Raw genomic sequence first — 27,385 nt, 5'->3', positions numbered from 1 at the left:
CTTTTCTGCAGGTGTTCACCGGCAGCAGGTCGCACCACAAACCCTTCTGCTGAAACGCTCATCATAACTCGATAGCCCCAGGCAAGGTCGCCGCGCCGCGGTGCTCAAAGATTCCGGAGCTCTCAAATCCGGCGAAAAACCGCCAGCGGGCCGCGAAGTTCGTCCGCAGGAATCAGGCGCGGGCGGGAGTCCGCAGGAGCAACGCTTATCTGCGTTTAGTCGGCCGGATTCAAGAGCTCGGCCCGGTGAAGACGGACGCAAGCAATGGCCGCAGGTTTTGCCCGCGAACAAAGACCGGCGGTGGAATAAGCCCGGTTAAAATTCGGGTCATGATCCCGCAGGTCCCCCGCGGTGATGGCGACCTCAATATGCCAATACAATATATAACAATGTGGTTTCCCGATATTTCAGAAAAATTGTTGCATATCTATAAGCCTTTATAGCGGCGTCGCTGATGAATCTAATATAGAAATGGGAATATATTGCAAAATATGTTACAGCTTTCGGTTTTCGGTATGTAGGCCTTTGTGACTTTTTTGCATATGCTCGCTTTCATGTATCGTCGATCTTAGCTTGTTTTTGAAAAATGCAGGCAGCAGCAAGGTCCTAGCACCCTATTGCCGGTAGAAGTGTTCATGGGATGCTCAAGCAAAAGTGTCGAGCTCGGCAAATGTCAAAACATTGCCACGCTCTCGAGACGCAACAGGGTGAATAAGAAATTGATGTCAAGATTTGGAAATCAACCATCAACACAGCAAACAATTTCTTTGCCTTACCTAGTACACCTTTGGCGTTATCAACAGGGAGAGAAGAAAAGTACGGCTTCTTTCACGGCTAGCTCGATGAACCCCCTTCTCCTTTGGATGTTAGAGTAGAGCGCAAGAAGGCATGTGTCTCCCTTTTTTCTCTCTCGACATCTCTCTAACGTCTCTTCTCTCGATCGTTTCCAAATTTTCGTCTTCCGCGCTGCCGCCGTCCCGCTACCATTCTACCGGGAATCGCTTAAATGGTTCGCCTTTGGTGAGATCCGTCTACATGGCTTTGCCTCTTGAGCACGAAAATTTTGACCTATGCTACTTTTTCGCTTTGTTTCTTTGCGTGCTCGTAATGTCATCATGTCGATGTAGAAATAGGCATGACATATTTTGATTTTATGCTTGTCACCTTCGACGTTTAGGCATATCATGGTGATGCAACTTGTATTTGGTTTTGCTTCAGCGGCTTGCTTTGACCATCTAGCAAAGTGAATCCTTTCCTTGTTAGTTCATTACAGTCACGGTGTTCGATACCCTCATTCTGACCTTCGTGTTGGGCTCGCTCATCACTCCTTACGTTAGACAATGATATGACGCTGGCCCGCGCCTTTTAGGGCTCTCCAGAAGCCAACGAAGAGCAGCGTTATCGGTACATTAATCTAATTCGACACGTAGAACAATCGAGACGTCGTGGTCGACTGTGAACCGAGCTCTGTGATGCGAGTGCACTCTGACTTTTCACCCATGATGTATATATTTCATTTGTGTTGCGAAAGAGAGAGAGAGAAGACTGTATAATGAAACAGAGATTTCAGCCGGGGTTAATATTCGCTGACATGACTAATCTGCATGGGGAAATAGGAAATAAAGATGGAGGAAGGGTGAGAGAAGAGTGCGGTCCTGGATAGCTTTTTGGATAAAACCGAAGTCCGGTAGTGTGATTGTATAGCGTGACAATCGATTGGGTGCCTAATTTAGAGTTTGGTTAACATATCAATAGAATCTAATAGGGAAATAAGAATGTCATTGCACGGCGCTGCGGTCTGTAGCAGCCCAAAATGCCCTAATGTAGATTCCACGTTAAGCGGCATGTGGGTGGGTGACAAACTGCATGCATTGTTGACAGTACGCACGTGCGTTGTAGGCTGGAAATTTGCGGAGAATACAAAGTACACTTTCAATTGAGCCGCAGTTGTCAAAATGCAGCTTGTCTACTTGCTTGAAACAGTACTGTTGGCTGTTTGTAAAGGCAGAACTGAGAAGGAGGCAATGATAAATTGTGTCTCACTGAAGGGGATACGCGAGTGTTAGAGAAGTGGGTTGACGGAAAGGAGAAATGAATAATGATGACTTGGCACGTTCCAGAGGCCGTTTCTCTCACACTGGGTATATCGCTTGGCGAGCAGAGACACGTCTATTTGTGAAGTGAATATGGTTATAGTTGTAACATTGTGCACCGTTGCGGGTGCTTCGTATGCTACGTCATTGGCCAGGGTGCCGCAGTAAGCCAGAACATATTGAAAAAATATAGCGTGGCCTTCAACAATAGCCAAGTGGTACAGGTACTCAATGTCATGAGAAATTGGCTGGTTCTCTGCGATATGTTTGAAATTTTAAAGCGTACCTTTCGAGTCCGGAAAGAATACCCAGTGTCCTATGTTAGGCCACAAAATACAGGATAGATTCTTTTGTTCCGTATAGCCCTGCTGTTGTCGAGGATGCTCTAAGCGTTAAGCGCCATGACAGAATTTGACCTAAGGCGGATACATAAAGTCCGCATGATGATGAGTCGTGAGTAGTTGATTGATTGAATGTCCTTTATTGGATTTGAAGGCTCATGGCCATGGATGGGGATAAAGGGGAGTAGACATAATCTTCATTGTTTAGGTTGTCACTCGAATCACATTGCTCTAACCAGGCCACTAAGCGAGCCATACTTGGCAAATATCATCTGTGTGTTAGCATCAGTTTCTAGAAGGGAACGGTAGTTCAGGCGGTAGGGTTCGATCTCGGGGCGTCCAGTAGAAAAAGCAGGGCAATCCTAAAGTAAATGAGATATGCCGCCGCAGGTTAGACTCGTACAGGGGGGCACATAATCATTTTCTCCGTATACTGACGCCAGCGGGCCATAATACGTGGCATGTTAGCCGCATAGGCAATGAGCTTATTCAAAAATGCTTCTTGACTTCGGGTGAGGTGGGTTCTTCTCGTAAAAGGTGAGTCTGGTGTGGCCACCTGCATGCGATGCTGACTGAGGCCACGAAGACTGGTCCAAGTATAGTGCATAAGGGCAAGAGAAGGGGTGAGTCGCCCGCCCAAGGTCGAATAAGGATGAAGCAAGGGAGGTGGGGAAGTAAATGTGGACATCCCCCCTGTCAAGGCAGGCGCGCCGTGCGCCGCCGCATTGCCCCCTGATTCGTCCGAGTGACCTGGGGTCCAGTGAATAGCGACAGTTCTGGTCGCGAGTTGGTGACGTTTAAGGGGGCGCTGTATAGCCGTAGCTGTTCCATCTTGTGAACCCGGAGTAGCGGTTTCCTTGTAAGCTTCAAAGGAATCAGTAAGAATACGTATTGACCCAGTTCCGGTGCAAGGCACTCCTGACAAGGCTCCCCAAATCGCGAGGAGTTCAGCGTGAAGAGGGGTACTTTGAGGTAGATGGCAGGCATAAGCGCCTGAAAGGGAAGGGTTGTCATCGCATACCCAGGCCATAGATGCGAATTCGCTTGCAATCGATGCGTCGGTGTATATGTCAGTCGTATCAGGGATTCGCTCTTGTCGGTGATGGGCAGCGAGGAGCTCCCGGGGAATGACAAAATCGCGGTTTATAGGTCGGCGATGGACGCGTGTGTCTACTGGCATCTCCCAAGGGGAAAGTGATGCATATAGGGCTGGTGTTTTGTCGTTACGCTGTTCATCCCAGGACAGCAGGCGACGCCCCTGGACAGTGTTCTCTAGACGTATTCGATGACGCGTCTGTGACTCGGTAACGATGTTAGTGAGCGGTGGAAGAGCGGCCAAACGCTCAAGTTCGGCTATAGGAGTGTGCTTAGGTAGACCGGTAATAGTGCGTAGTGTTGCGCGATGAAGGCGTTCGACCTTAGCGAAGTCAGTCTTCGACAATTGGAGGACGGGTGTGCCATAGAGAATTTTCCCGACCGCCGCTGCTCTGGCCATCGCACGGCAGGCATGCTGCCGCGCACCGCCATGCCGGTTGGACAGGCGACGAATTGTATGTAGCAGTGCTGGCCAAAGGCGTTGGAACTGATGAACCCATTTCTGGGGGCTGTTGCAGCTTGATATGGGCAGGCCAAGAATGCGGATTTGCCCATTTGAGGAGGTGATGGTGTTGCCTCCGATGTGAAGATGGATCTGCATACTGGGGTTGATTTTATGTTTTCCGTCGATACTAATCAATTCTGTTTTATGTGGTGCGAGTTCGAGGCCAATTTTGTTTAGTGTGTCTTCAAGAAAAAGAAGGGCCGCCTGAAGTTCAGTCTCCATAGAATATTTGTCTACGTAATCCGCTGCCTCAGTCCAGACGGTAATATCATCGGCATATATAGCGAATCTTGCGCTTGTGCTGATTTCCAGATTCTCGGCGACGCGTGTCATGGCCAAGTTGAACAATATGGGTCCGAGAATGGAGCCCTGAGGCACACCCCTATCCAAGTAATAGGATTTGGGCACCCATCCCGGAGCTTTGCCATGTAGCTGAATGGGTCTAGATGTCAAAAAATTGCGGATCCAGATTTGGGCACGAGTACTAGGAAAGCGTTTGGCGAGTTCCTCCAGGATAACCTCATGGCGAATATTGTCAAAGGCTTTGTGTATATCAACAGCCAGGAGATAGTCAGGTAACGTTTTACCATGAGCTCTATTCAGAACTCCTCGCAAAAGCCAAAGGCAGTCATGCGTTCCGAGGTTAGGGCGGAAGCCGGGGGCCAGATCCCGCGACGGTTCCGTTCGGGAACTGGTTCCTTTCGCCGCTCCTAATTGGTTGCTGCGTCACGTCCAGCGCGACCCCCAAAACTTCCGGAGGCGGCTCCACGTTTTTCGCCTACGTCACGGAGCGGCACGGGGCGGGGCCACCGCTCCGAAGGAACCTCTTTGCCGGCCGGAGCAGGAACCGCGACGAGTTGGTCTGCTTCGAGATGGAACCGCTCTGCGCTCGCTGTGGCGCCTCATGGCCGTAGTCGAGCGACGGCGCGCGCCGCTCAGCTGCTTGAGTACGGCCGTGGTATCCTTTTTTTTGTGTGTGTGTTTTTTTTGGGGGGCAGCGCTTTGCGGGTTTAGTAAACTGACGCAGCAAAAAAAAAAAAAGAAAAACGAGACAACACCTTCTACATGTCTCAGGAGGTTTTGCGGCAACACTGGCTAAGGCTGCGTGCCGATCGCGAAGCGAAATGGGGACGAAGGGGTATGCCGGGCTGCCGTTAGAAGCAAAGGTGCTCTACGCGCTTCGATCGCTACTTTGCGATCGGGAGCTCTCGGCCAACAGCAGTGCGACCATTTGAATCCGGCGGTCGTAGAGACAAATAATTCGCGTCCGTAAGTGCGAGCTGAGTTTTCCCTCCTTCTACGTCAGCGGAAGGGGAGCAGACGGTGGCTGACTGGGTCGAATGCAGTCGGATTCCATGTGTCATCGGCTGCGTCCTACATTTACAGCTATTCACGGAAAGGTCGCGCATACTCACGACACTTGAGCGGCCGATAAGGCTACGGACGCTGCCCCGCTACATAGGCAGGCGCGGACGCGCCGGCGCGGGGCCGGTATCAAGCAGCTCGTTCGTACTCGCAACGGCGGCAGCAATTCCTCCGTCAAAGAGTTAGCGTCATTCGGACTGCATACTACTGGCGTTGTAGACATCGTTATTAGAATATTTGCCACTCTGTGCGAAAGGCAGAAGTTACAAAAACTTCACAGCGAGCGAGAAAGCAGACGACGCCGCCGCGCGCGCAACACCATCTAGCGGCGAAGAAAGGTACTCATGAGCCAAGATAATTGCTTGGCAGTTGTTAACAGGATGCTTCTAAGAATATTTCAGTCTATTATTCACTAGTTTGCATTACTATGTAATTATTAGATTTATTTCGTGCTTAACACCACTTTGGTACAAGTATTTCCCTACTGGAAAAATTGTACGATATTTGTACAAGACTGCTGTACGCAATTATTGCTGCGTAGAGCCTAGGTGAACGTACAGCCTAGGAGAACGTACAGCCTAGAACGTACAGCCTAGAAGAACGTACAGCCTAGGAGAACGTACAACCTAGGTGAACGTACACCCAACGTGGCCATACAGCCTACGTGAAGTGTACGACATACATGGCATGCATGACTGCGTAATCCCATCACAAAACTAAACGCGTATATATGCAGAGCTGTATGTTAAGAGCTGCCACTGGTCTGTGGGCCAGATGTTTCATATCCTATTTTCTTCTGCTCCTTGAGGTCTGCTGCATGCCAAAATTTAATCAGTTTATCACCACCTGATTTGCCCGTCCCCTTCGCAGGTTGAATTGGGAAGTTGCGCTTTCTTGTCATGTATTTGACATCGTCGATCAAGTGCAAACCTTAATATGTAGCAGGAGTGTAATGTCACACAATTTATGTTTGGAGACTCTTCAGTCTGAGTTACAATTCTTGTATTTGCATCAAAATGTTTTGAAAATATGTATCATAGTACTGTTGCATGACAGCTAGGTGTGTAAAAAATTAGAGCAGTGCAGAATCTGCATTGGAGTAATATGAAAGCACGGATGCTGCTGTTGGTTGCTTAATTCACTTCTTGTTTACCCATTTTAGTCTTTGGTACTTTCAAATTGCATGCCAACACCCTCCTATGCCCCTTTCCGGCTCTACTTCCGGTTGCGTGTCACATCCTTGACGTCACCCTAATTGACTGATTTGACTATTTTAGTCTTTGGTACTTTCAAATTGCACGCCCAATCCCTTCCTATGCCCTTTTTTTGGCTCAACTTCAGGTAGCGTGGCGTCAGCTTGACTGGTTTAATTAACATGTATTTGATACATCTCTGCCGCACCCTAACTGACTGACTTAACTATATTTTAGTATTTGATACATTCAAATGTGTCGCCAAGCCATTGGATCACGGTAGACAAGCGGAGTTGTGAACAGCGTTTAACGATCTGGGGGTGGCACAGTGGTAAAGCGCTTGGCTGGGGATCCAAGGGATGGAGGTTAGATTCCCGGTGGAGACAATTTTTTTTTTTTTTGAGGAGGAGTCGCACACCTCTTAAGCGTTGCTAGGCAATGCTGGCAGAGCTTGGCGAGGAGGCTGCACAGCTGGCCTTGGCTGTGACGTCACACGCATGCGCAGAACTAGGCTATGTGAAGCCACGCGAAGCTGCAGTCTGATACGCGTAGACAAGCTTTCGCTTCAAAAGGTACGGCATGCAAAAACCTGTGCATGGTTACCGACCCGCACACAGCGTGAGGATTGTTCGAGACTCAGGATTCAAAAGATGCAAAACAGCAGTGTGATCTTAGAGGACGAGAGACATTGACATAGGAATGCTACCATGCTATAATGATACTCTGCATGGTTGCAAGGCTCCTACACCACTCCTCATGTTTGTGTTGCGCATAATACTAATATCCCAGCTTTAGGCCTTGTGCAAGGTCTCAATCAGTGTTTGCTGCAGTTGTGACAAAATGTTTTGCCGAAATGATGCCCTCCATGAGATATGCCTCATGTGTAAAGCATGCATGCTTGGAAAAGACACATGTGGTCACCTGGATTGGCTTTATTCATGCCATGTCTCAGCATGGCTGACACACTGCGGTCACAAAACATCTGCTTTCGGTCCACCAGTTTGGAGCTTGGATATAGGTTCCCTTGTTCTGCTGCTGTTGACCTGTTGGGTTCGGGCTTGGATACAGGTTTTCACTGTGCGACGTCTGCAAAATGCAAAAAAAAGCAGGACTATATCCCAGATCCGAAAATTCAGCTCATGTCTTTCCAAACATTTTGGGAAAGGGACAAGTAGGTGCTATACTATTATTTGACAACAATTCAATTCAAAAAGTTTCGATTCTGAACTACAGAAATCTGAGGAACTGACACGAGCATACAGACTGTTCAGCATCAGACCCCCACAAAATTTATTACCTCAGTCGAACAGATATTTCAAGGGCCTTCGAACCATGTCCTATCGATCAATCAGATAAATGAAGGGGAAATGAGGGTATTCGTTATAATACATGAAGAAAAGAAGCCAACAGTCGGCGAGGCCAAGGAAAGCACTGAGGATTGTACTTTTTTTTTTCTTTCAATTTTTGCTTCGGTAATCACACAAATTAGTAATGTAATCTGTTTAGGGGAAAGATAAACACAAAGTAGAAGCAAAAACAATGTGCCGATGGTGGGGACCGAAGCCACGACCTCCGAATATCGCGTCCGGTGCTCTTCCAACTGAGCTATGTTCCACCTGCTACTTTCTTACGTATTAATGCTGTCTCTATACGAACCTTGAGAGTGTTCACCAGCGCCGCCCTCAACCATAGCGGTGGACGTGGAATGTCCTGTGTTACCGCCAGCGTCACATAGAATGTGATCAAGAGCGAGGGCGAAAGCTGTGCTTTATGCTACCTATGGCTTCAAGACTTCCAGAACCGAGACCCCTGTAGGCGACAAGCAGATAAATGAAGGGGAAATGAGGGTACTCATTATAATACATGAAGAAAAGAAGCCAACAGTCGGCGAGGCCAAGGAAAGCACTGGGGATTGTACTTTATGGGTTTGGTCCCCACCATCGGCACGTTGTTTTTCCTTCTACTTTGCATTTATCTTTCCCCTAAACAGATTACATTACTAATTTGTGTGATTACCAAAGTAAAAATAAAAAAAAAACACACAAAGTACAATCCCCAGTGCTTTCCTTGGCCTCGCCGAATGCTGGCTTCTTTTCTTCACTATCGATCAATGACATTTGTACACCGCTTCATGAAAAGCTACAATAACTACAAAGTCAAGAGAGCAGTGCAAAACTGGAGATTTAAACGGCCTTCGAGAAGTAGAAGTGTGCACTCTTGGATATGGCTCAGCATACACGGCTAAAAAATAAAAATAAACCTGAAAGATTATGCAATCCTACATATATGATCATATGAAGATGCACCTCGACTCAACCTTCTGCCTCTGCTCCAGAGTGAAGGAAACAGCTGTTCCTCTACTCAAGGCTTGGTTAGAATTCATGACGGCCTCCGAGCGTTCCTTCCAACAAAGTCTTCTTGAGAAATACCATGCGGAAAGAATGCATGGAGACCTTGACTGAAACCTTTAGTCCCAGCGATCCTCGAGGCATTTTTTTTTAGAAATGAAGCTTTATTTTAATCGCTCCTCGAGTGCAGGAGAAAACTCAAGTTTTCTCACGAATTTCAAAGTTGAAATGACGTTAATATAGGGCCACTTCGACCTCCACTTGCAAACATGAGGCATTGTAGCGTTCACACGCTGTGCGGACTTCATTCTACTGCATACAAAGCCTTTCATTAAAGCGGATACAATAAGATTCACAGACCCACTCTTTGAAGCATTGGCTCTGTGGGAACCTCAATCTGACTCGAAAATACTGAAACATTGTTTCAAGTACGACCAAGACAAGTCTCCCGAAGTCCATGCAGCTAACGATGAGTATGGATAGCTGTTGTCAGGTGCAGCTTTTAATGCTGTAGTTGATCACCGCATTATACTGCTGTGGTATAGGCATATTTCAAGTTGTCACCGGATGCCTCAGCAACATTTCAGAGCGTGCCGAGTGCCAAATTGCAGCAAGCATTTGACGGCTAACAGCAAACAAAGCATGTGCAGGGGTTTCTATGAACCACTGTGAACAGTGGTGCAATTGTAGGGAATGGCATATTGTAAATAGGAAGAGGGAGGTACCGGAGGTGCAGTTGTGCCATGGAACACCTCTGCTGCACACATCGATGGCTTGCTGATTGCCTCGGTGCATAATGTTTTAGATGCACGGTGCTGTGGGGAGGGGGGTCAATTCTGTCTTCAGAGTGGCTCAGGGATATTCGCAGTCAAGTACATTTACAATTACAGATCCTAGCTTGCTTGGAAACAAGCGGCATTTGATTCTGGAAAGCCAAATTTCTTGGCTGGGGTGCATGCGCTGCAATATGCTTCTTTGCACTTTACATGTGCTCAACGCTCACCGCCGAGCACTTCGAGTGCAAACACGCAACTAGGTCACTAGATTTCACAGCAATTCTAGCACTTCTCAATGCCTAAATCCTGTTCTACACAAGCTTTATGTCAATGACAGAAAATGTTGCCAGACGTGAATTGTTTTCAGCCATTTTTCACAGCTGCCTTGTTCATGCAGTTTGCAAAACATATTTTTGTTCTGTTGTGGCCAAAGAAAGACACAAACGCAGGCAGCCAGGAACGTGAGTTTTATTCACGAATGCCTTTGCTTATATAGCCCTTGTCTTGCGCATGCGCCTAAACTGACATCTGATATTGCGTAAAACAAGGGCTATATAGGCAGAGGCGTTGGTGATAAAACTCACTTCCATTCCCAGCTGCCTGCGTTCGTGTCTTTCATCGGCCACAACAGAGCAGTTTTACTAGGCTGGGACTTTTTTTTTATGCAATAAAGCAACTCAGGCTATGAGTAGTGAAGTGCTCTAGAAATTCCAATCACCTGGGGTTCTTTAATGTGCACTGATGTTGCATAGCAAACGGGTGCCTTACTTTTTGTCGCCATCAAAAAGTGGCTGCCGCAACCTATTAGGCTGCGACTCTTGAGACAGCTTGTTGATGTTGTTCAGAAGGACTTCACATTCGAAAATGACCAGGTTACACGTAGTGGCATGTACTTTCCAGGCCAAATTTTGGCCTTTGTCTTGTCCCTGTAAGCCATGTGTGCTGCGTAGAGTGGAGGGATATTTCTAGAGGATACGAAGTCATAAGAAATGCTGAAAAGCATTCAAGAATCTCAACTGAACCTTGAGTAGAGAAGACTGTTTTCTTCACTTTATAGAGCTGAGGTAGTGTCAAGTCGAGACATGTTTGTGAATTCGACCCCAAGGGCAAAATTTGAATTAAATCTATTCCACAGGCATAACAGACTCATGCCCTAATGTCAAGTCCTCTGAACGTTCAGAAGCAACCTCTATATTCACAGGCAAACAGAACATGTTTCCCAGGATGCATGAAAAGGCAGCTGTGAAAAACAGCTGAAAACACCTCACTGCCGCTGTGATACAGTCCATGTAGAACATGACATATGCATTGAGAAATGTGAAATTTAGTGACCAAATTTGTTTATTAAGGTTTGGTTTGAAGTTGCTGCTACACTTGCTCTTTGACCTTGCAGGGCTCAGGGGCAAGGGGAGAAAACATGCATGCTGCTTTGCAACGTATGCACCCAAACAAACAAATTGAACTCCCTGATTGGTTTACAAACAAAGCTGGGAGCCACAATGGTCACTGTGCTTGAAAAGCCATGCCTTCTGCTTACCGCGAATGTGTCTCCACAGAACGAGTCAACCAGCCACTTAGACAGCACCGCGAGTCTGAAGACGTCTGTACTACCCTGATATGACAACTAAGCCATTGATGCCTCTAGCACAAATGTTCATTTTTCCAAAGGCTCAACTGCGCTGCTAGTGGGCCCCCAGCTTCCTTTATACGCATGTGCTAAGACCAAAAATGGGAAGACTGCCCAATAGGGGGTGATGAAGAGGCCATGTTTGATGTTTCAATGTCCGAAAGGGGGGGGGGCTGCCTCTTTCAGGCAGTGTCTGATGAGTCCTAATCTAAACATCCTGAGCATACACACATGCAGCAGCAAGCGTGCAATACATGTCTAAAGGTGTACGCCGAGATATCTACAGGCCGTCACCGAGTGTTCTCGCTATGTCTCCATAGCTAAAGCAAAACTGGTCTGCGTGCCCACCACCGCAGTTTTCTCTCAGCACCATCGGAGTGCTGTAAGTCTTCAATGCAAAACCATTACTAGCCCTTTTACACGTAATGTCGTCTGCGACCGTTGTTGGCTGTGATGGTTCTGAAAGAAGAGCAATCACGCCATTGTTGTGCATAGAGCAGCTTGGTAAGATGAGGCATGCGGCTGAGCTCAATACAGGAGGATCAGATGGCGTGACATTTGGAAAAACCCTTTAACGTGAAGTGCACCGAGCAGCTGCCCTTAGTTCAGATCGAAAGCGAAGCCAGCAAAGCATCTATATCTACTGTGGCTGCATTAGCTGTGCACCGCTGCCTACAAGAAACGCAGTACATCAACTGTGTGTGCAGCCAGCCACACCTACTCTCGCTCAGCTAAAGTCTGCTTTGATTGATTTCCTGCTTAGCCGATGATGCCAATGGTGCTAGTGGGGCCTTTGATGGAGATGCTGGCAATTAAGACGTGGCTGCTGATTCCGCAGTGCCGGTTTTGCAAAAGCCATTCTTTGCAGGCAGAAGCCCCTTATCGAAACATTTAGGGCAGTGATCGTGCAATCAGAAAGTTCGGTCAAAAATCTGGTTTTCTAGAAAATCAAAGGGTTGGAAGGTATGTACGCAACATGCCTTTCCCCACAAGTGTGTCCCTGTCTCTGGAAGTCACCATGCAGAGCAAACTTGCTCTTAGTCCTCAAATGTGTATCATAGCTCTGCATTAAGTAGGTTCTGAAACATTGCTCCCATATAGTGACAATTTGAAATGTGCAGCACCACAGAAGTATGTGATGATCAATTACAGCATTGCAGTTTGTGATAGGCCATGGTTATGCATACTTGGTGTCAAAAGCTGGGATGTCAGGAGGGTAGCCAAAGCTGTATCCACGAAACAATATGCCAGAAGTTCTGGGTTGAACAGGGTTGACCTGGGCAGTCACTCAGTCAATGCTTCACAAAACAGATCTGTGCATACTCACTGTATCCACTTTTGTGAAAAGCTGGATAAACTCGCAGAACAAAGCACAAATAGCGAGCAAATGATATAATGTCCCGTGTTTACAAGTTGAGTGGCAGTCGATGAGCCCTCAAGGTCACCTAACTGCCAACAAATGAAAAGCAGGCATTGAGGGCTGCATGGAGTTGAAGTTCAAGTGAAAGTATTTTTTGTAAGTGCCAATTTCCTGTCACGATACTCAATCTCACAAGCTGTACGCTGCCCTGCGAATGGCACAAGAGCCCTGGCCCATTCAGGATCATACAGATTATAATAGGTAATTGTGCTCCTACGTGCCTCTTGCTCCTTGAACTGACCAGGGTGAAAATGGGGGCACAATTATCTACAAAGGCTCTTTGCAAAACTCAAGAGTATCAGCTATCCTGCATAGCGCAATTCCTGTGGGAAAATATTTTTGCAGGTCCTGGGTGCACAGTCACGTCACACATGGATGACGTAGCCTATACGACACATATATGTATCTCCTAGATTTTTTTTTAACAGATGCGCACTGCTCAGTCAAGACGAGATGCGCGGGAATGTAGTGAGCACTGATTCTGTGCGTTTGCAATTTTTTGCTTTCGTTCTGTTTCTTTCGATAGTTTAGTGTACAGCTTGTATGGGTATGCAAAGCGACGCGGGGACTCTGGAGTTGAGTCGGCTTTTTCGCATCATGTCACCGGGATGGTGCGTTTGCTCTCCGCAGTGTAATGAATATGTGCAAGAGTACTTGCCGTATGTGGGGCTGCATATATTCAGTACCAGAGCTTGAGTTATTTGCGTTATACACATGCAGTTTTGTAGTGGCGCAAAAAATTATTCTGTCAAGACAGAGTATCTTCTGAACGGTGCATAAACATTGATGTTTGGATTAAGCCATGAAATAGTATACAAAATGTTTCACACAAGGTTTGGTTTGGGGTTTAATGCCCCAAAGTGATTCAGGCTTGTATCACATAGCGGGCTTAACTTAAGGTACAAAACCTGCCCCAGTGCACGGGCACAGAAGCAGCCAAATCTTCAGTGCTCCCTCCACTGCCACTCAGGCTATCGCAGCGCACACCTCGCTGCTACGGGAAAAAAGGAGCAAGCGTGCATACTGCTCTGTGCTTTGCCAAGGGCAGCTCCAGGCGGTCACTCGTTTGAAACAGCACCACCTTCGCTGGCCAAGCCCCCCCCCCCGCCCCCATTTTTTTATCCTCTCCGCACTACTAAGTAAAAAAAAAAAGGAAGAAGCATACATGCTGCTGTGCGCTTAGCTCGGAAAACAGCTAGACCCCCCTCTCACTACCTCCACTCCCCCTTCCCACCCACCCACAATTTATTGAGCGCCCCGGGCAGCTTGAAGCAGTCACTCGTTTTAAAGCACTTTGACAGCCAACCTCCCAGTACCCTTTCGTCCTTCCCGCATAGACGAGAAAGACCTTGCAGCCCTTTTCTCACTCCCTCCCAGTAGAATGAAAAAGGAAAAAAAAACCGCCACGCAGGATATGCAGGAATAATACTGACACGTCACTTTTGTGTCAACAAGGTATGAGTTGCTTTGGCCTGAGCAGAAGATAGGGAGGACTAAAGATTTGACTGCTTCTGTGCACAGTGTGTTAGAGCACAGGGCTCAATCGGCCACCTTTGTACCTTAAGTTAAACCCGTTACATGAAACAACTATAGTGCTAAAAAATTGTTAGTTCAATAACTAAGCCACATCTTGTATAAATTCACAGCTTAATTTCAAACATCAACATTTATGTGCCCTTAGAAGATGCTCTCAGTCTTGACAGCTACTTCTTTTCACCACTACAAAACTGCAAGTGTGTGGTGTGCATGTGTGCAAATAACTCATGCGCTATAAATATGTTCGCAGCCCCACATAGGGTCAGTACCCTTGCACATTTTCATTACAATGAGGAAAACAAACGCACGATCCCACTGCGAAGAAGCAGACTCATGACTCAGTTCTTGTGTCGCTCGAATATCAGCAACCCTGCCAAACCACCAGAAGAAAAAGAACGAAAGCTAAGCAAAAATTGCGAACACACAGAATCAGTGCTCACTCCACATTCCCCTGCATCGTGCCTTTTGACTGAACAGCGCTTTTCTCTCAAGAAAAAAAAGAATACAAACTCCACGAGTAATGTGTAGGTGACATATAGTAGGCTATGTCAATGAAGTATTATGTGATTGTGCACTGAGGACCTGCAAAAATATTCTCCCAATCCCCGTTGCAGCAGAAGTTGGGTGCCATGCTGAATATTTCTGTATTAAGTCTCATGTTATGCACGAACCTTGGGAGGAGCATGCCTTCTCTATTGAAAACCAGAAGGGAAGAGAGGGGGGTTATGAATGGTACCTGTAAGGTTAAGGTGCTCTTAAGAGCTTAATCCCTTTAATAGAGAGCGCGAACCAAGGCAGAGTGGAGCAGGTAATGGATGTGGTCATTGTCACAAGAGATGTCTCTTGGCAGCACCCTATTTCTGCCCCCAAAACAGGTTTTACCGCCACAGTGAAGGGGTTTTCGCTGAGGAGAGAAGCACTGCAGAAGTATTCTGCCAGAACAACCCCATACCGCCATTTACATTTGCTGAAACTTGTGAGTTCTCCCTCCTCACTCACAAATTATGAGGATGTGCTTTGGTCTACTCTCCATGGAAGGGGTATGGTATCGGTTACCTTTAAGCCTCAAAACAATGCTTTTCACAAACACGCACATATTTCAAGGTGGAAGCAAGGCCACCTGTTTCTTGCCACATTTGTTATCATCAGCAGCTGCATTTCAACGAGGACAGAAGCCAGCAACACTTTCCTCAGTAGTTTGTAGTACCTCCGCCGCCAATACAGCTAGCCGAGAAGTAATAACTGCTTGACGTGATTCCACATGCACAAATTACATCAGCTTAACACTTAAAAGTACAGATAACACTGAATTTTCCCATCCAATTAAACGCTCAACCACTTCCTTCTCAGTTGCTGCAGTGCTACTGGCATCCCGGTACGTGGCATTCCAGCCATGGCGGTATGGTGAAAATCTGCAACCAGTATGCACTCAAGAACTCTGATCACATGTGGCCGGCCTGCCACTACTCAGAATACTGTCAATCATATTCAAATGAAAGATGGTAGTACTTATGTGAAAGCAGTGCAATGTCAAGACTACTGAAACCTACTGAAACCTATATCGACTGCATTGCCCCTACTGTACTCTGCTAATTTAACTTGCAGTCAGAGGAATATAACTAGCCCAACAACTGCAGCAACCACAGTGAAGATGCATGAGCTTCACTTCAAGGTGTACTATCCTCACATCTTATAAAATCAGCTGGTAATGAGATTTGTTTCAAAACTTCTGGCTTTTCCTACCTTAAAAAGAAACTTGCATTTTCTGTAAAATAGCATTTTAGTGAATAGAATGCAGAAATGTATAACACAAGCTAGCTTCAGCTTGTCCTCAATGTCCTTTTATTACTCTGAAGCTGAACATGAGCTATGAGAGACATCATGAAAGAGGGCTTCTGGGCTAATTTCCAGAGCCCTCCCTCTTCCACAAAAAGTTCTTTAAACTGTGCACTGGCACTGCCCAACATGTAGGCAAATTTGCATTTTGCCTGTATCGACAGGCCCCAGGCACCATTCCATTCCATATTCTCAGGCTCAGCAGCCAAATGCCATAGCCAGTAAGCAATGGCAGCAATCAAAGAAAACACTGAAGAAACCTGAACTTCAAAATAAACATAAGGAGCCACAAATGCAATAGTAGGTTAGGCAGATAAGAAACTACACATGCTGAAAAATGTCTTCAGCACTTACATCAATGTCCTACTTGCCCATCATAGCACTGTGTGATTCTGGCAAAGGGTATTGTAGAGCTTGAAGAAGCCATTGCTTTGAAGCCACATGGAGCTTGCTGTAAGGTAAAAAGTACCATGAACCAACAAATCAAAGCGTAATATAGTGCAAGACCTACATGCAGAGGCTTTGTGAGCAAGAAATAAAGGCATAGAATAGGAACACCACAATACTTTTTTTTTCTTGAAATGATGCGTGGCGTGCTGGTGTAAGTCACTGTATGAATTCGCCTCTGCCTGCTAAGTAATCCTAGATTAATATTTTTTTGGATTCAAACTTTCACTTTAGGATTGAATTCGTTGAAGGGCGACTGCCTATAAAGCCAGAGAAGAAACAATGTTGACATCACCCGAGACATACCAACACTGAAATAAATCCTTTCACTCCATCTCGTCGCCAGCCTGGCAAAAGAACAGGTCAGGCATCACAGTGCCCCTAGTTACAAATAAAGCATTTACTTGATTTTAACTGCAAGTACATTTTAACATCAACCTATCCATAATCCACTAATGCCCACTAGGCCCAAGATCAGACAAGCTCTCCCTTTATGCATTATATCGAGCGAGCCTCTTAATTTGTAGTGCAGGGCCTTAATACATGCCTGTAACTACAATACTACTTTTCTAAGAGATGTGGAACTTCATTAGAATTCAGTTTATGACCTAAGTAGCAGAAATTGTATTTTATCTTGAAACAAGCAGCCCGAAAAAACAAGGCTGTGAAAGGAGACAAGACAGGCGCTAACTTGCAACATATAAAGGAGTCAAGCAACAATGCAAACCACTCAATCACTTATAAGCAGAAAGCAAAACATGAGTCACTAAAATTTAAGAGCACTTCCCTAATCTAGATATCCCAACTCACTGCATGTTACCACGATGGACGGCTCACTAGCACATTCATTACCTAGTCGTGAAATGCCTTCAGCTTCAATGATTTTCCAGCTGATTTGAAATGGATGACAGCCAGAATGTGCGCAGCTGAAAGAAACTGAAAGCAACCAGTGCATTCTTTACAATGCACAGCCAAGTTGGTACCTCTACCTATATCTACATAAATGGAACCGCTCGGATATTTTAGTGATTGATGTTTTGCTGTCTGCTTATCAGTGACTGAGCCGTTTGCGGCGTTGCTTGGCTTTATATATTTCATGTTTGCATCAATAAAATTTAGTTGCGAGTTACTGCCTGCTTGCCTCCTTTCACATCCTTGTTTTTTCGTGCTGCTACTTTCAAGATGACGCGTTACCAACTCATGCAAATTGCCATCCTTCTCAAAGTATGTTAGTCAAAGAAATTTACTTCATTTGGTACTGACCAACACACATGACCAGGTTTGATGCAACTTAAAGGCGATCAAAGAGAGTATCATCATAAAGCATGAAAGTTGGCTCAGAAATGCACCTCTCCATGCCAGTGTAGCTTGCACAGACATGAATTTCTGTGGTAAACAAAACACTGGGCTGCTGCAAGGGTGGTACAGCAGAAGCAGAGGGTGCTCCGACAGTAAGAGGAAATATGGCATTGAATCTTGCTATACACGGAGACATGTTGTGGGCTAAGCAGCCAAGGTACGAAAGGAAAGGAGACAAGTTTTAGTCTCTTTGCCGAGGAGAGTGGTTTGCTCACTATTTGGGCTAGGCATGTGCAGGCTTGAAGTGAAGGGAGAAAGTTGGAGAGTTAATGCAAGGTCACTAGCGCTGAAGTAACCCACTCTACATGGCAAGGGAAGAGAGGTATGTTGCCTTCACTTTCTTGCCTAGCTTCAGCTGCATAGCCAGACATTTAATCCTGAGTATAGTGATGTGCTACCGTGCAGAATTGAACACTGAAAGTAGCACAGGAGTACAGCATCATTATTCTATCCATGATAAACAGGTAATACAGGTAAAGAGCATGCTGCGCTCTAAGGTTGCTGACGGCGTATTTACTTATCTTAAATTAAAAAAAAAAAGTTAGTGACCCATAAATATGATACTTCTGCTATTATGAGAACTCCACAGCTATGTAAATTGCATGAAGAAAGTGGACCTATGGATAGCTTGCGCTGACGACTCACTAGGCACCCACTGGTGAACCAAAAGTAGAGCAAACATCTGTCTAATTTGCATTCACCATCTTCATCATGCAGGTATTGCAGACACTAAGCACAGTTCACCATCATAGCACTTATGATATCATCCAAGCCATCTATAAAAGCTACCCAGATTATCACATGAACATTTCAGTAGAGATATGACTTTCCAAGGGTCATATTATGACACTGACCAAATTCTCATGAAAAAAAAATTATGACCAAATCAGCACCTTTCTCGGAGTTCAGTGCATGGGCGTGAGATATGCTTTTACACTTCTTTTCGTCAACTGCTACTGTTTCAGGAAAAGGGGTCATCAAACTAAGTAACCTGAGTAGAGTTGCAAACAACGAAATTTAGGAGTGTGGTGAGGGGCAGACTGTGGCATTGCGAAGGTACTCTACTAATGCTAACAGTAGGCAGCCTTGATTTGATCATGGTGTTCAACATGCCAAAGAAACTGACTTCGAGGGTCAGCCATTGTAGATAGCTCTGGATAATTTCGACCATCTACGCTTCTTTAATGTGCACTGACACTATAAAGCACATGGGCACCTAGCATTTTTCCACCATCGAAATGCAACCACCCCAGCTAAGACCGAGCCCGCGTCACCCAGCTCACTAGTCAAATGTCCTAAACGCTGAAGCTGCCACAGCAGGGTGTAGGCAGCCTTGAGGCAGGGTTGCATTTGCAGGCATGTTTTGTACAAGTCAAGCTTATATAAGCTAGGTATGGCCAAACTGTGGCTCATGAGTAGCATGAGGCTCCTTGCAAAGTCCAGGTGCAGTTCACGACTGCTTGGCACCTGTCCACCTCTCACCATTCACAGTATTTCTGCATCTACAGCCAGCTTCTTTTTTTAGGAAAAAACAAAACAAAAATACAGCCAGCTTCTCTGTTCTTTCCCCTTTAAGTTCCAAACCACCTTTTGTTTCGTATTCTTTTGAACAATGAAACAATGTGCCACCCTATGGACACACATCTAACAGAGCTGCTCACGACTGTAAACATGCTCATTCGAGAACTTCAATCTGCTTGCTTTACAAATGGGGCAGTAGAGGCATATTAACAGTCGTGGCATGAGTTCTTCACTCTGACCACCTGCTTTGTTAAATAAAAAAAAGTCATTATCATCATTTACTTTGCTCTTTGTAAAATTGCCTTTTTAGTCTAGAGTTCTCATTAAAGGTATGGCAGCTGTTGCTGTAGGCCCATAGTTAACGAGCTGTCTGACATATGCCCGCACTGCACTCGCTTGCTCATACATGGAGCTGAGCATTAGCAACCTTCGTGGTGATGCAAAGAGACGTTTGCCCATGCTAACATCTTGGCATTTCCATAATGGCGCAGATCAGTGTCTCCACTCCCACTTGTGCTTTGAGCATTCCTGTCACTAGCACATATTGAAACCAAAAGCGATGGCAGCAGGCAATGTGACATATGCCAGCAGAGAGATGTTCACTTGCTTTTCCTCCACACATAGTGAATTACAATCCCAGAACTTAAGTGGATTGCCCGCTCCACAACAGAGCACCTGCATCCAGCACAGATTGTGTCCCGACTGTGTTTGGAACTCATGCTAGCGCAAGTAGGTAGTGCCCATGGACTGACAGAGGAAATGCCAGTCATTCTGTGCGCTAGCCTGTGCTTCGTGTACACATGTCGTCTGTTTTAAACCTGTAATAGGTCTTAGAATGGTGTTGACCTCAGCAGTTTATGCCATTCTTTCAGATAGTCTAGTGCGGGCAAGCACGGTAAGATTTGTTTGGCACTATTCTCAAATAAAACAAAGGCTCAGATCACTGTTTTCACTGTTTCAGAGTTGAGGAATGGCTTCGAGTTCACAAATAGCACACAAAGATTGTTTCTGCACATAGTTTTCCAGTCGCACTCTGAGCTGAGGTCTTTAAAAAAGATTATTGCAGAATACTGCTGCTCTCAGACTTGATGTCCTCAAAAGTGAGCACTAGTTCATGACAGCAATTTGCATTCGTAGCAGCGGCAAGTACCAATAGTCGATTATTGCAGAGGGCACAGCAAGCACAGCAGCGACAATCTACTGGAAATGGTAGGTGCAGCTGAACGCATACTCAAGTAAATTTCCAGCCGGTCCTGTTGATTTCGGCAGAGCAATCCAGACTGCTCCATGGAGCGATCTTGGCTCAGCAATCGCTCCTCATCTGCATTTGGAAGATGAAACCTGTGTTCCGGATCTGCATTTGGAATACAGTTGGTCCAAAATGAGCAGAAAAGAATGTTCTGTAAGTGACCGCAGTCTGTTATTGGAATTCACCATTAACAGAGTTTTACTATCTACCACCTCGATCTGCTCATAATTTAAGTAGCATTATAAGTTTGTAATCCTGCAGGGACCTCCGATCTCACACAAAGGATTCAGTGGCGCAGCAGGCACAACACACATCAAGAGGTGCCAGATAGTGTAACTTGTAAGAAATGTTATGCTAACTCTTCGTTACTTGCTAGCAGAGCAAACAGTATGTCCGTCATCAAACCTTCTTTTAAACCCTGCTTCATGGCAATGGAAAAAGGCATTTCGAGTCCACTTGAGGTCTAACTTAGTACAGTAGCGATGAACAAGCCCCTGAGCCTGCCATGTGCCAAGGCGTAAATGCGCTTCACTGTATTGCACGGGTGAACAACCGGAAGGCTGGAAGCTTGAACAATCTGTTTCCAGAAAATGGTGACGTTGTTTGAGCAGTTAGGTTGGAATAATAAGCAAGCACTCTGCCCGTACCTTCATCTACTGGATTTCCTCTCAAAGGTATGTATGCCCAGCAAACAATGTCTGCAACTTAATCCAGGAGTAAAATCACAGCATGTTCTGAGGACTTCGATCATAACATTGAGTTTTTGATCATTCCAGTCGCCTCAACATCAAATCCAAGACATATGTGGCAGCTTATGGAACATTCGCACATACAAAACACACCGAGAAATGCAAGCCAGTCAGTCTAAAGGCAGCCTATCATCCTCATATTGTTCATAGCCTTCCTAGTGCCACCAAGTTTGCTTCCCTACCACCCTCTGAACATGCAATGTTCCACCCCAACTCGGGTTACACACAAGCAGTGCACCAAGAAAGGCAAAAGTTAATCCCTAGCTCCCACTACGTCAACTCGGAAGAATGTGCAGAGTCGGACCAGATATATAAATTTTCACGAGAGAATTCAGTCAAGTGCCATCTTTCCATCTTTCAACTTTACTTGCTCTCTAGCAGATCTAGCTTGGATTCATTTTGCACTCAAAGCTCAAGTTATGTTTCAACAACTTCAACATATTTATCAGGACTGCAGTGCAACTGCCTCTATTATCCAACCTTTTTTTTTTTGCTGAAGTTGACATGGTGAGTGAGCAGTCTAGTTATACAATAATTTTTTCCAGTTTTAACAGACAATTAGAGAAATAATTTTTGTGAGCTTTCCTTTTTAAAGCTGCTTTGCTGACAAGTTCCTGCCTGCAAGCCAGTGAAGAAAATGTGGGATTATAACTATCTGCACACTTCCATTAAATGATCTCAACACTGACATGATGATCAAGTGATATCTAGAAAGATATTGGCACCAGCGCAGCAAGCAGTCTGCTGCTTGTGCATCATGACGGGCCAATGCTATCGAACTGCCAAACCTTTTATCATGTCAAAACACGCTCACCCGATCAATTATGAATTGTGAAAGGCTACGCACTCAAAAGTGGAAACACATCCATCCAAAAAGTAAAAAGAAGTAAATTGCAGAATGTAACGTGACTGTTCAAACTATGTATGGAAGTGCATGCGGCCACCAAACGATTCATAAATGTGGTAGCCATTCATGAGCTAGATCCAGACACACCACCACTTGTTGTTGTGACTAAAGGAAGATAACGAAAATGCATGGGCCTACTACTGGCTCTGTAGCTGAGCCACCTCCACTGCCTCGTGCGGACAGAAGAGAAAATAGAGAAGAAAAAAGTGGGAGAGAGAGGCACGTCGCAACAGCCGTCGTCCACCACTGAAACGGTAGTAGGTACAAAGACTGCCTACAACAGATAGAAATCCAGTGGCAGGCTAGCCCCCGCCGCAAGCTGCGGTGACCTACCAATCGCAGCACCGTAGGGCCAGGAGCAGCCACCCCCCGAAACCACTTCCTTATCAACATCTACAGTTGTTTCTACAAAACATGCATAAATTTAAACAAAAACACCACACTGGAATGATACCTTGAGCAAAGGCTTGTTTTGCTTGGAATCCTGCATGCACTCCTCAATTTAAAACCTGCATGAATTTCATACACTGAGTACAAAAAAACCTGCACACATTTTGATTCACATTTCATATCAGGGAAGATGTCGATGGGGCATCTCAGCACAATTAGTTCAGATTTTTTTGCTTCATTTGTAGATAATTACACAAGAAAATCAATACTATTGGTACTGTTGAATGCATAATTAACTTTACACCTTACTGCTATTTTTGGACTGAAGGCCTGAGTTTGGTGTCTGTCATTTATATGCACTTTGTAGTTTTTGTGGATTACTTCAGTCAAAACAAATTATGCAAAAGAAAATGTGAAGCCAATACAGGTGAAAAAATTCAAAAATAGCTAAAAAAAGCTTTTTTTTTTGCCTTCTACTTGCACCCAAGGCTCGACAATGGTGCTTTAAATACGATTACAGCTGAATCATACTGCCGTCGCGTGTTCGCCGGCTCCTTATCCCATAATCCGCAATATTTATAGAACATTTGAATAATGAGCTAGCCCTGTCGTAACGCAGGTAGGTTTTACCGCTTATTCAGTCCGTGTAAATTCAATGCACAAGCGCCGGAGCTTCAACCGCAGCACAACGTAAGGACCGGGTCGAGGCACTTACGAAGCTGCCCATACTAAATTCTTGCCGAAGGCTGAGTCGCAGTACGGCACCGGCATCATGCACCCCGCAATGAGCTTACGAATGATGATTTGTACGGCATATTTTACTCCAATCGTGCAGCCCACGACACTGTCTCTTTTCCAAGACACTGCAAAAGCATTAACACCCCCCCCCCCCCTTACTTTGTCAAAACCAAACAACCGTTTGTTATGAACGCGTCTTGTTGTTTACGAACTAACAAACTAGCATTGTGTTGGCATGCATGACCAGTTCTGCGCTGTTTTCAGAAGAATGTGCAGGACAGAAGGAAATTTACTTACATCTGAGATGCCAAACGTGTCCCGGGTGGTGACCGCCCTCCAATAGTCCCGCCGTCAGCGTAGTGTTTCCAGTGAAAGCGCACAAAGGAAGACGCACTATCTGTTGGGCACGCCGGCACACTTTTTGCACAGGTTTACACATAACCTGACGACGCTTCTGCACATCGCACGAGCTATTTTGCTGCGCTTTGTGCCTCGCAAATCTCGAGAGCATGACGCCGCCAGCAGCACAAAAGAAAGCGCGACGCCGCGACGCCGCCACCAATGGCTATGACTAGCACTACAGCTTCGGCTGCTTCGGCTGGTTTCGACTTGTTTCGGTTTCGGAAGTTGCCGACTTCAACGGCTTTGCTGTTCGCCTAACAGCGGCAAGCACGATGTCAAGTGTCTACGCACTAACGCTACATGTTTGTCGTGTATGCGCGCCTGTAGTTTGCGCATTCGGAAATGTGGCGGTGCTAGCGAAAGCTAGCGGTGGCGGAAAAGACCACCGTGAGTTTCGCTTCTTTTTTTGCGATGCTGGAAAAACTATGCGTGCTTGTCATGTACGTCGGGTTGACAGATAAGAAATGCGTTGCGGTGGTTCAGCAAATCGGAGCTTTGGCCCAATGCATCGCCAAGTTCCTTGCGAAAATTCCTGATCATAAACAGCGACAGTGGCCATTGTTTTAGTTGTGTGTTTATATTGGAAGATCAAGTGATTTGTTTGGAAACAGACGCCGAATCCTGCTCGCACACTGTTCCACTGGTCACCCGCGAGCGATACTTTCTTTTGTGATGTGTGCATCACTACTATCAGTGTTCAACTCTTGAATGGTGATGAAATTTTAATGGCTCTAGCTTATAGCAAAAGCAAAAACAGTTGTGTGAAAGCATGGCGCCTGCAGTCAGGCAAGATATGCGACATGCAAAAATAGCTTACCGGTCAAGCTTCAAGCGAAGACAGTGTGGGGTGTTTACGTGGGGATCCGGTAAAAACGTCCCCGGAAAAAATGTCCCTATTGGCGAAGTAGGAAAAAATGTCCCCGAACGGGGCTGGAGTCTCGCGCTATAGGACGTAGACTACGTTTCTCCGTGGCGAACTGCAATGATATGAATGATGCATGTAAACTTTATTACAGCGGTTTCACCTGTCGGCTTGGAATTGACCGCGAACATTGAATTGATGCGGGCATTCATGACAAAAAAAAATTATGGCAGCGGTAATACAGTGACAGTGACATGCTTTAATTTATGCAGTTCTTGTAAACATTTCGGGTCCCCAGAGGACGCAGGTTCCATATGATGATTACATTTAACTTAAAGCCGAGAAAGAATGGCATAACATTTGTTGGTTTTTTTCATGTGTGTTCCAGAATAAATCTTTTTTAGGGCCGATTTTGGCCTTGGGGACGTTTTTTCCTAGTTGCCGCTTCTTCAGGGGACGTTTCTTCCGGAGACGTTTTTTCCGGGGACGTTTTTACCTACACCTGTTTGCGTGCACGTTACTTCCATTAAGCACTAATGAAACTGACCATACAAATATTTCAACTTGTCTCTGTGGCCTACAGCATACATGCAGTAAAGAAGCAAAAGCAGCCAAGCTGCTTGTTCCATGCAGCATAAATAATTATGCACTGCTGTTGGAAACTGCACAGCATATATTGGTGGACGATCGTTGAACGTGCAGCTTTCTTCAATAGGTTACGCATCTCACGTGACGCAGCCTACAGTGACACTGAAAAATATGCCATCTAAAAGACATTTCCTTGCAATATTATGCTGCAGCATATATGTGTATAGTATGCATAGCTTCGAGATGCAACACATATACTGTTGGTATCGCCCCTCATAAAGTACTAGGATTTTTGCATCTTTTCATCAGTCTAAGATCACCGACTCAATCGTTTCTTTTTTTTTTTCATTTGACAATGAGACTGACAGCATTTGCAAGTGTCATTATGCAGCAGAAAGCTTCAATTCAGAGTAGTTCAGTTCAGCAAGGGTTTGTTATAGTCTCAGGAAACTTAAAAATGGCGTATAGATGTAGATGTGCAAGTCAAAACTCAAAAGGCTCTAGCAACTTTTTTGCTCGGCATATCCTTGCGCTGAAAAAGAGAGTCAGTCCGGTTGTTTATAATCAGCCAAATGAGTGATGTAGAGAAAGAAGCAGAATTGTTGTCATCTTCTCTCCCACCCCATCTGTTAGTGCTGTTCAGTCGTTTGAGAATTGTCTTTCTGTGGTCTTTGCAAGGGATTATGAGTTTGTGAAGTTCAGTACTGGAGTTGGCTTTCACATTTCTGTTATCACACTTACTTTTCCTTCTACAGATGAAACTCCAAGCCAATTCTTCATACCAACTTGTGATGCCTGACGGTGATAAAGCTGTGCAGTTATAGTGCGTCACCTCCATTCATATGCAAAACACAATATAAGGGTGATTTTGACTGCCAGTTTGACTATCGTATACATGGCAGCGGCAACACATCAACATTGTGCACACAGCATAGTGGCAGATACAATGAACGAAGGGCAGTGCTAGTCAAGGTGTGCAGCAGGAACATCATTTACTAAACTTTAAGTGAACAGTTCTCATTCGACTGAAAAGATTCTGCACAATAAATACCAAAAAAATCCCGATTAGTCGACATATTGGTCATGACATCACAGTTACATGACCTCGTGTGAGAATTTCAAACATCTCACAGTGAAATAAAGCTAACAAAATAGGGAGGGTGCAAATGAAGCCAATTATCAAGGAAGCTCTTCTAATGAGGACATTTCAGAAAATAGTAGTTTAACAAAATAAATACGTTGATACTAAAGCTCAACCCATGTGTGCCCTCTGCATGCAATGTCTATAGCCATGTAGGGTCAAAGGTGTGTTAGTGGGGCATTTAGGGAATGCTGTTACATTGGTAATAATTTTGAAAAGTAGATAACTTTAAATGAGAAAAATTATATAAAAATTTGCAGAATGAAAATGCAGTTCATGTTTAAGATGCTGTCACGTCTATTATTGAGGTAAACTAGCTGAAGCTCCAAAATTATTTTAACTTTGTGTAGCTACATTCTCTTCTCATATTTTGCACTGATCATTATAATTAATCTTTGACCTTCTGCATGTTATGCCACTGATGTGCGTTCAATGAATTAAGTTACAATGCTCAAATCTTGTCTTAGTTCATCTTATTTCTTCCCCATTTCTTTCATGCCATGATATATATATTGCGGATACATTTTTGTTTTGTGATATGTTCATGCTGAACTCTGTATTTATTAAAGAATATGTATTCTATTGCCTGTATTTTAAATTCAATGTAAGCAGCACGCCCATGTAGATATACGAAAGCATTAAACTTGAAATATATATGGCATATATATCAATGATTATTCAGGAATTAACATGTAAATACAATATGGTTCGCCAACCAGATGAAGGAAATTGGTATCAACTGTCTAACTCGGTGATAAACTGTAAAACTATGACACAAACTTTAATTCTCTTAATGATCTTTTCTATTTAACTGTCAAATATGAGGACATACATGCGGATGATACCACTAAATGGCAGAAAGTGAAGTGGAGCTCAAGAGACTTCTGATGCGCGTAC

General features: G+C 45.1%; 1 protein-coding gene across 2 annotated transcripts; it reads right to left on the bottom strand.

The window, feature by feature from the left end:
* Positions 1 to 7,412: 7,412 nt before the first annotated feature.
* On the bottom strand, positions 7,413 to 24,164 carry LOC146195410 (uncharacterized). 2 transcript variants are annotated; one of them, XM_084597818.1, is made up of 4 exons: positions 23,793 to 24,164; positions 20,694 to 20,783; positions 16,490 to 16,586; positions 7,413 to 7,678 (listed from the first exon to the last, which is right to left on the bottom strand). In XM_084597818.1, the coding sequence occupies exons 1-3, from the start codon at positions 24,004 to 24,006 to the stop codon at positions 16,510 to 16,512; spliced, it is 381 nt and encodes a 126-aa protein (XP_084453944.1). In that variant the 5' UTR covers positions 24,007 to 24,164; the 3' UTR covers positions 7,413 to 7,678; positions 16,490 to 16,509. The 2 variants fall into 2 exon arrangements, with proteins under 2 accessions (XP_084453944.1, XP_084453943.1); XM_084597817.1 differs by having other exon boundaries at positions 20,694 to 20,816; positions 23,793 to 24,077.
* Between the last annotated feature and the right edge of the window lie 3,221 nt (positions 24,165 to 27,385).

Source organism: Amblyomma maculatum, chromosome 3 (assembly GCF_055883805.1).
Source record: "Amblyomma maculatum isolate TAMU_Amacu chromosome 3, ASM5588380v1, whole genome shotgun sequence".
Taxonomy (NCBI): domain Eukaryota; kingdom Metazoa; phylum Arthropoda; class Arachnida; order Ixodida; family Ixodidae; genus Amblyomma; species Amblyomma maculatum.
This window is presented reverse-complemented; position numbering and strand designations above follow the sequence as displayed.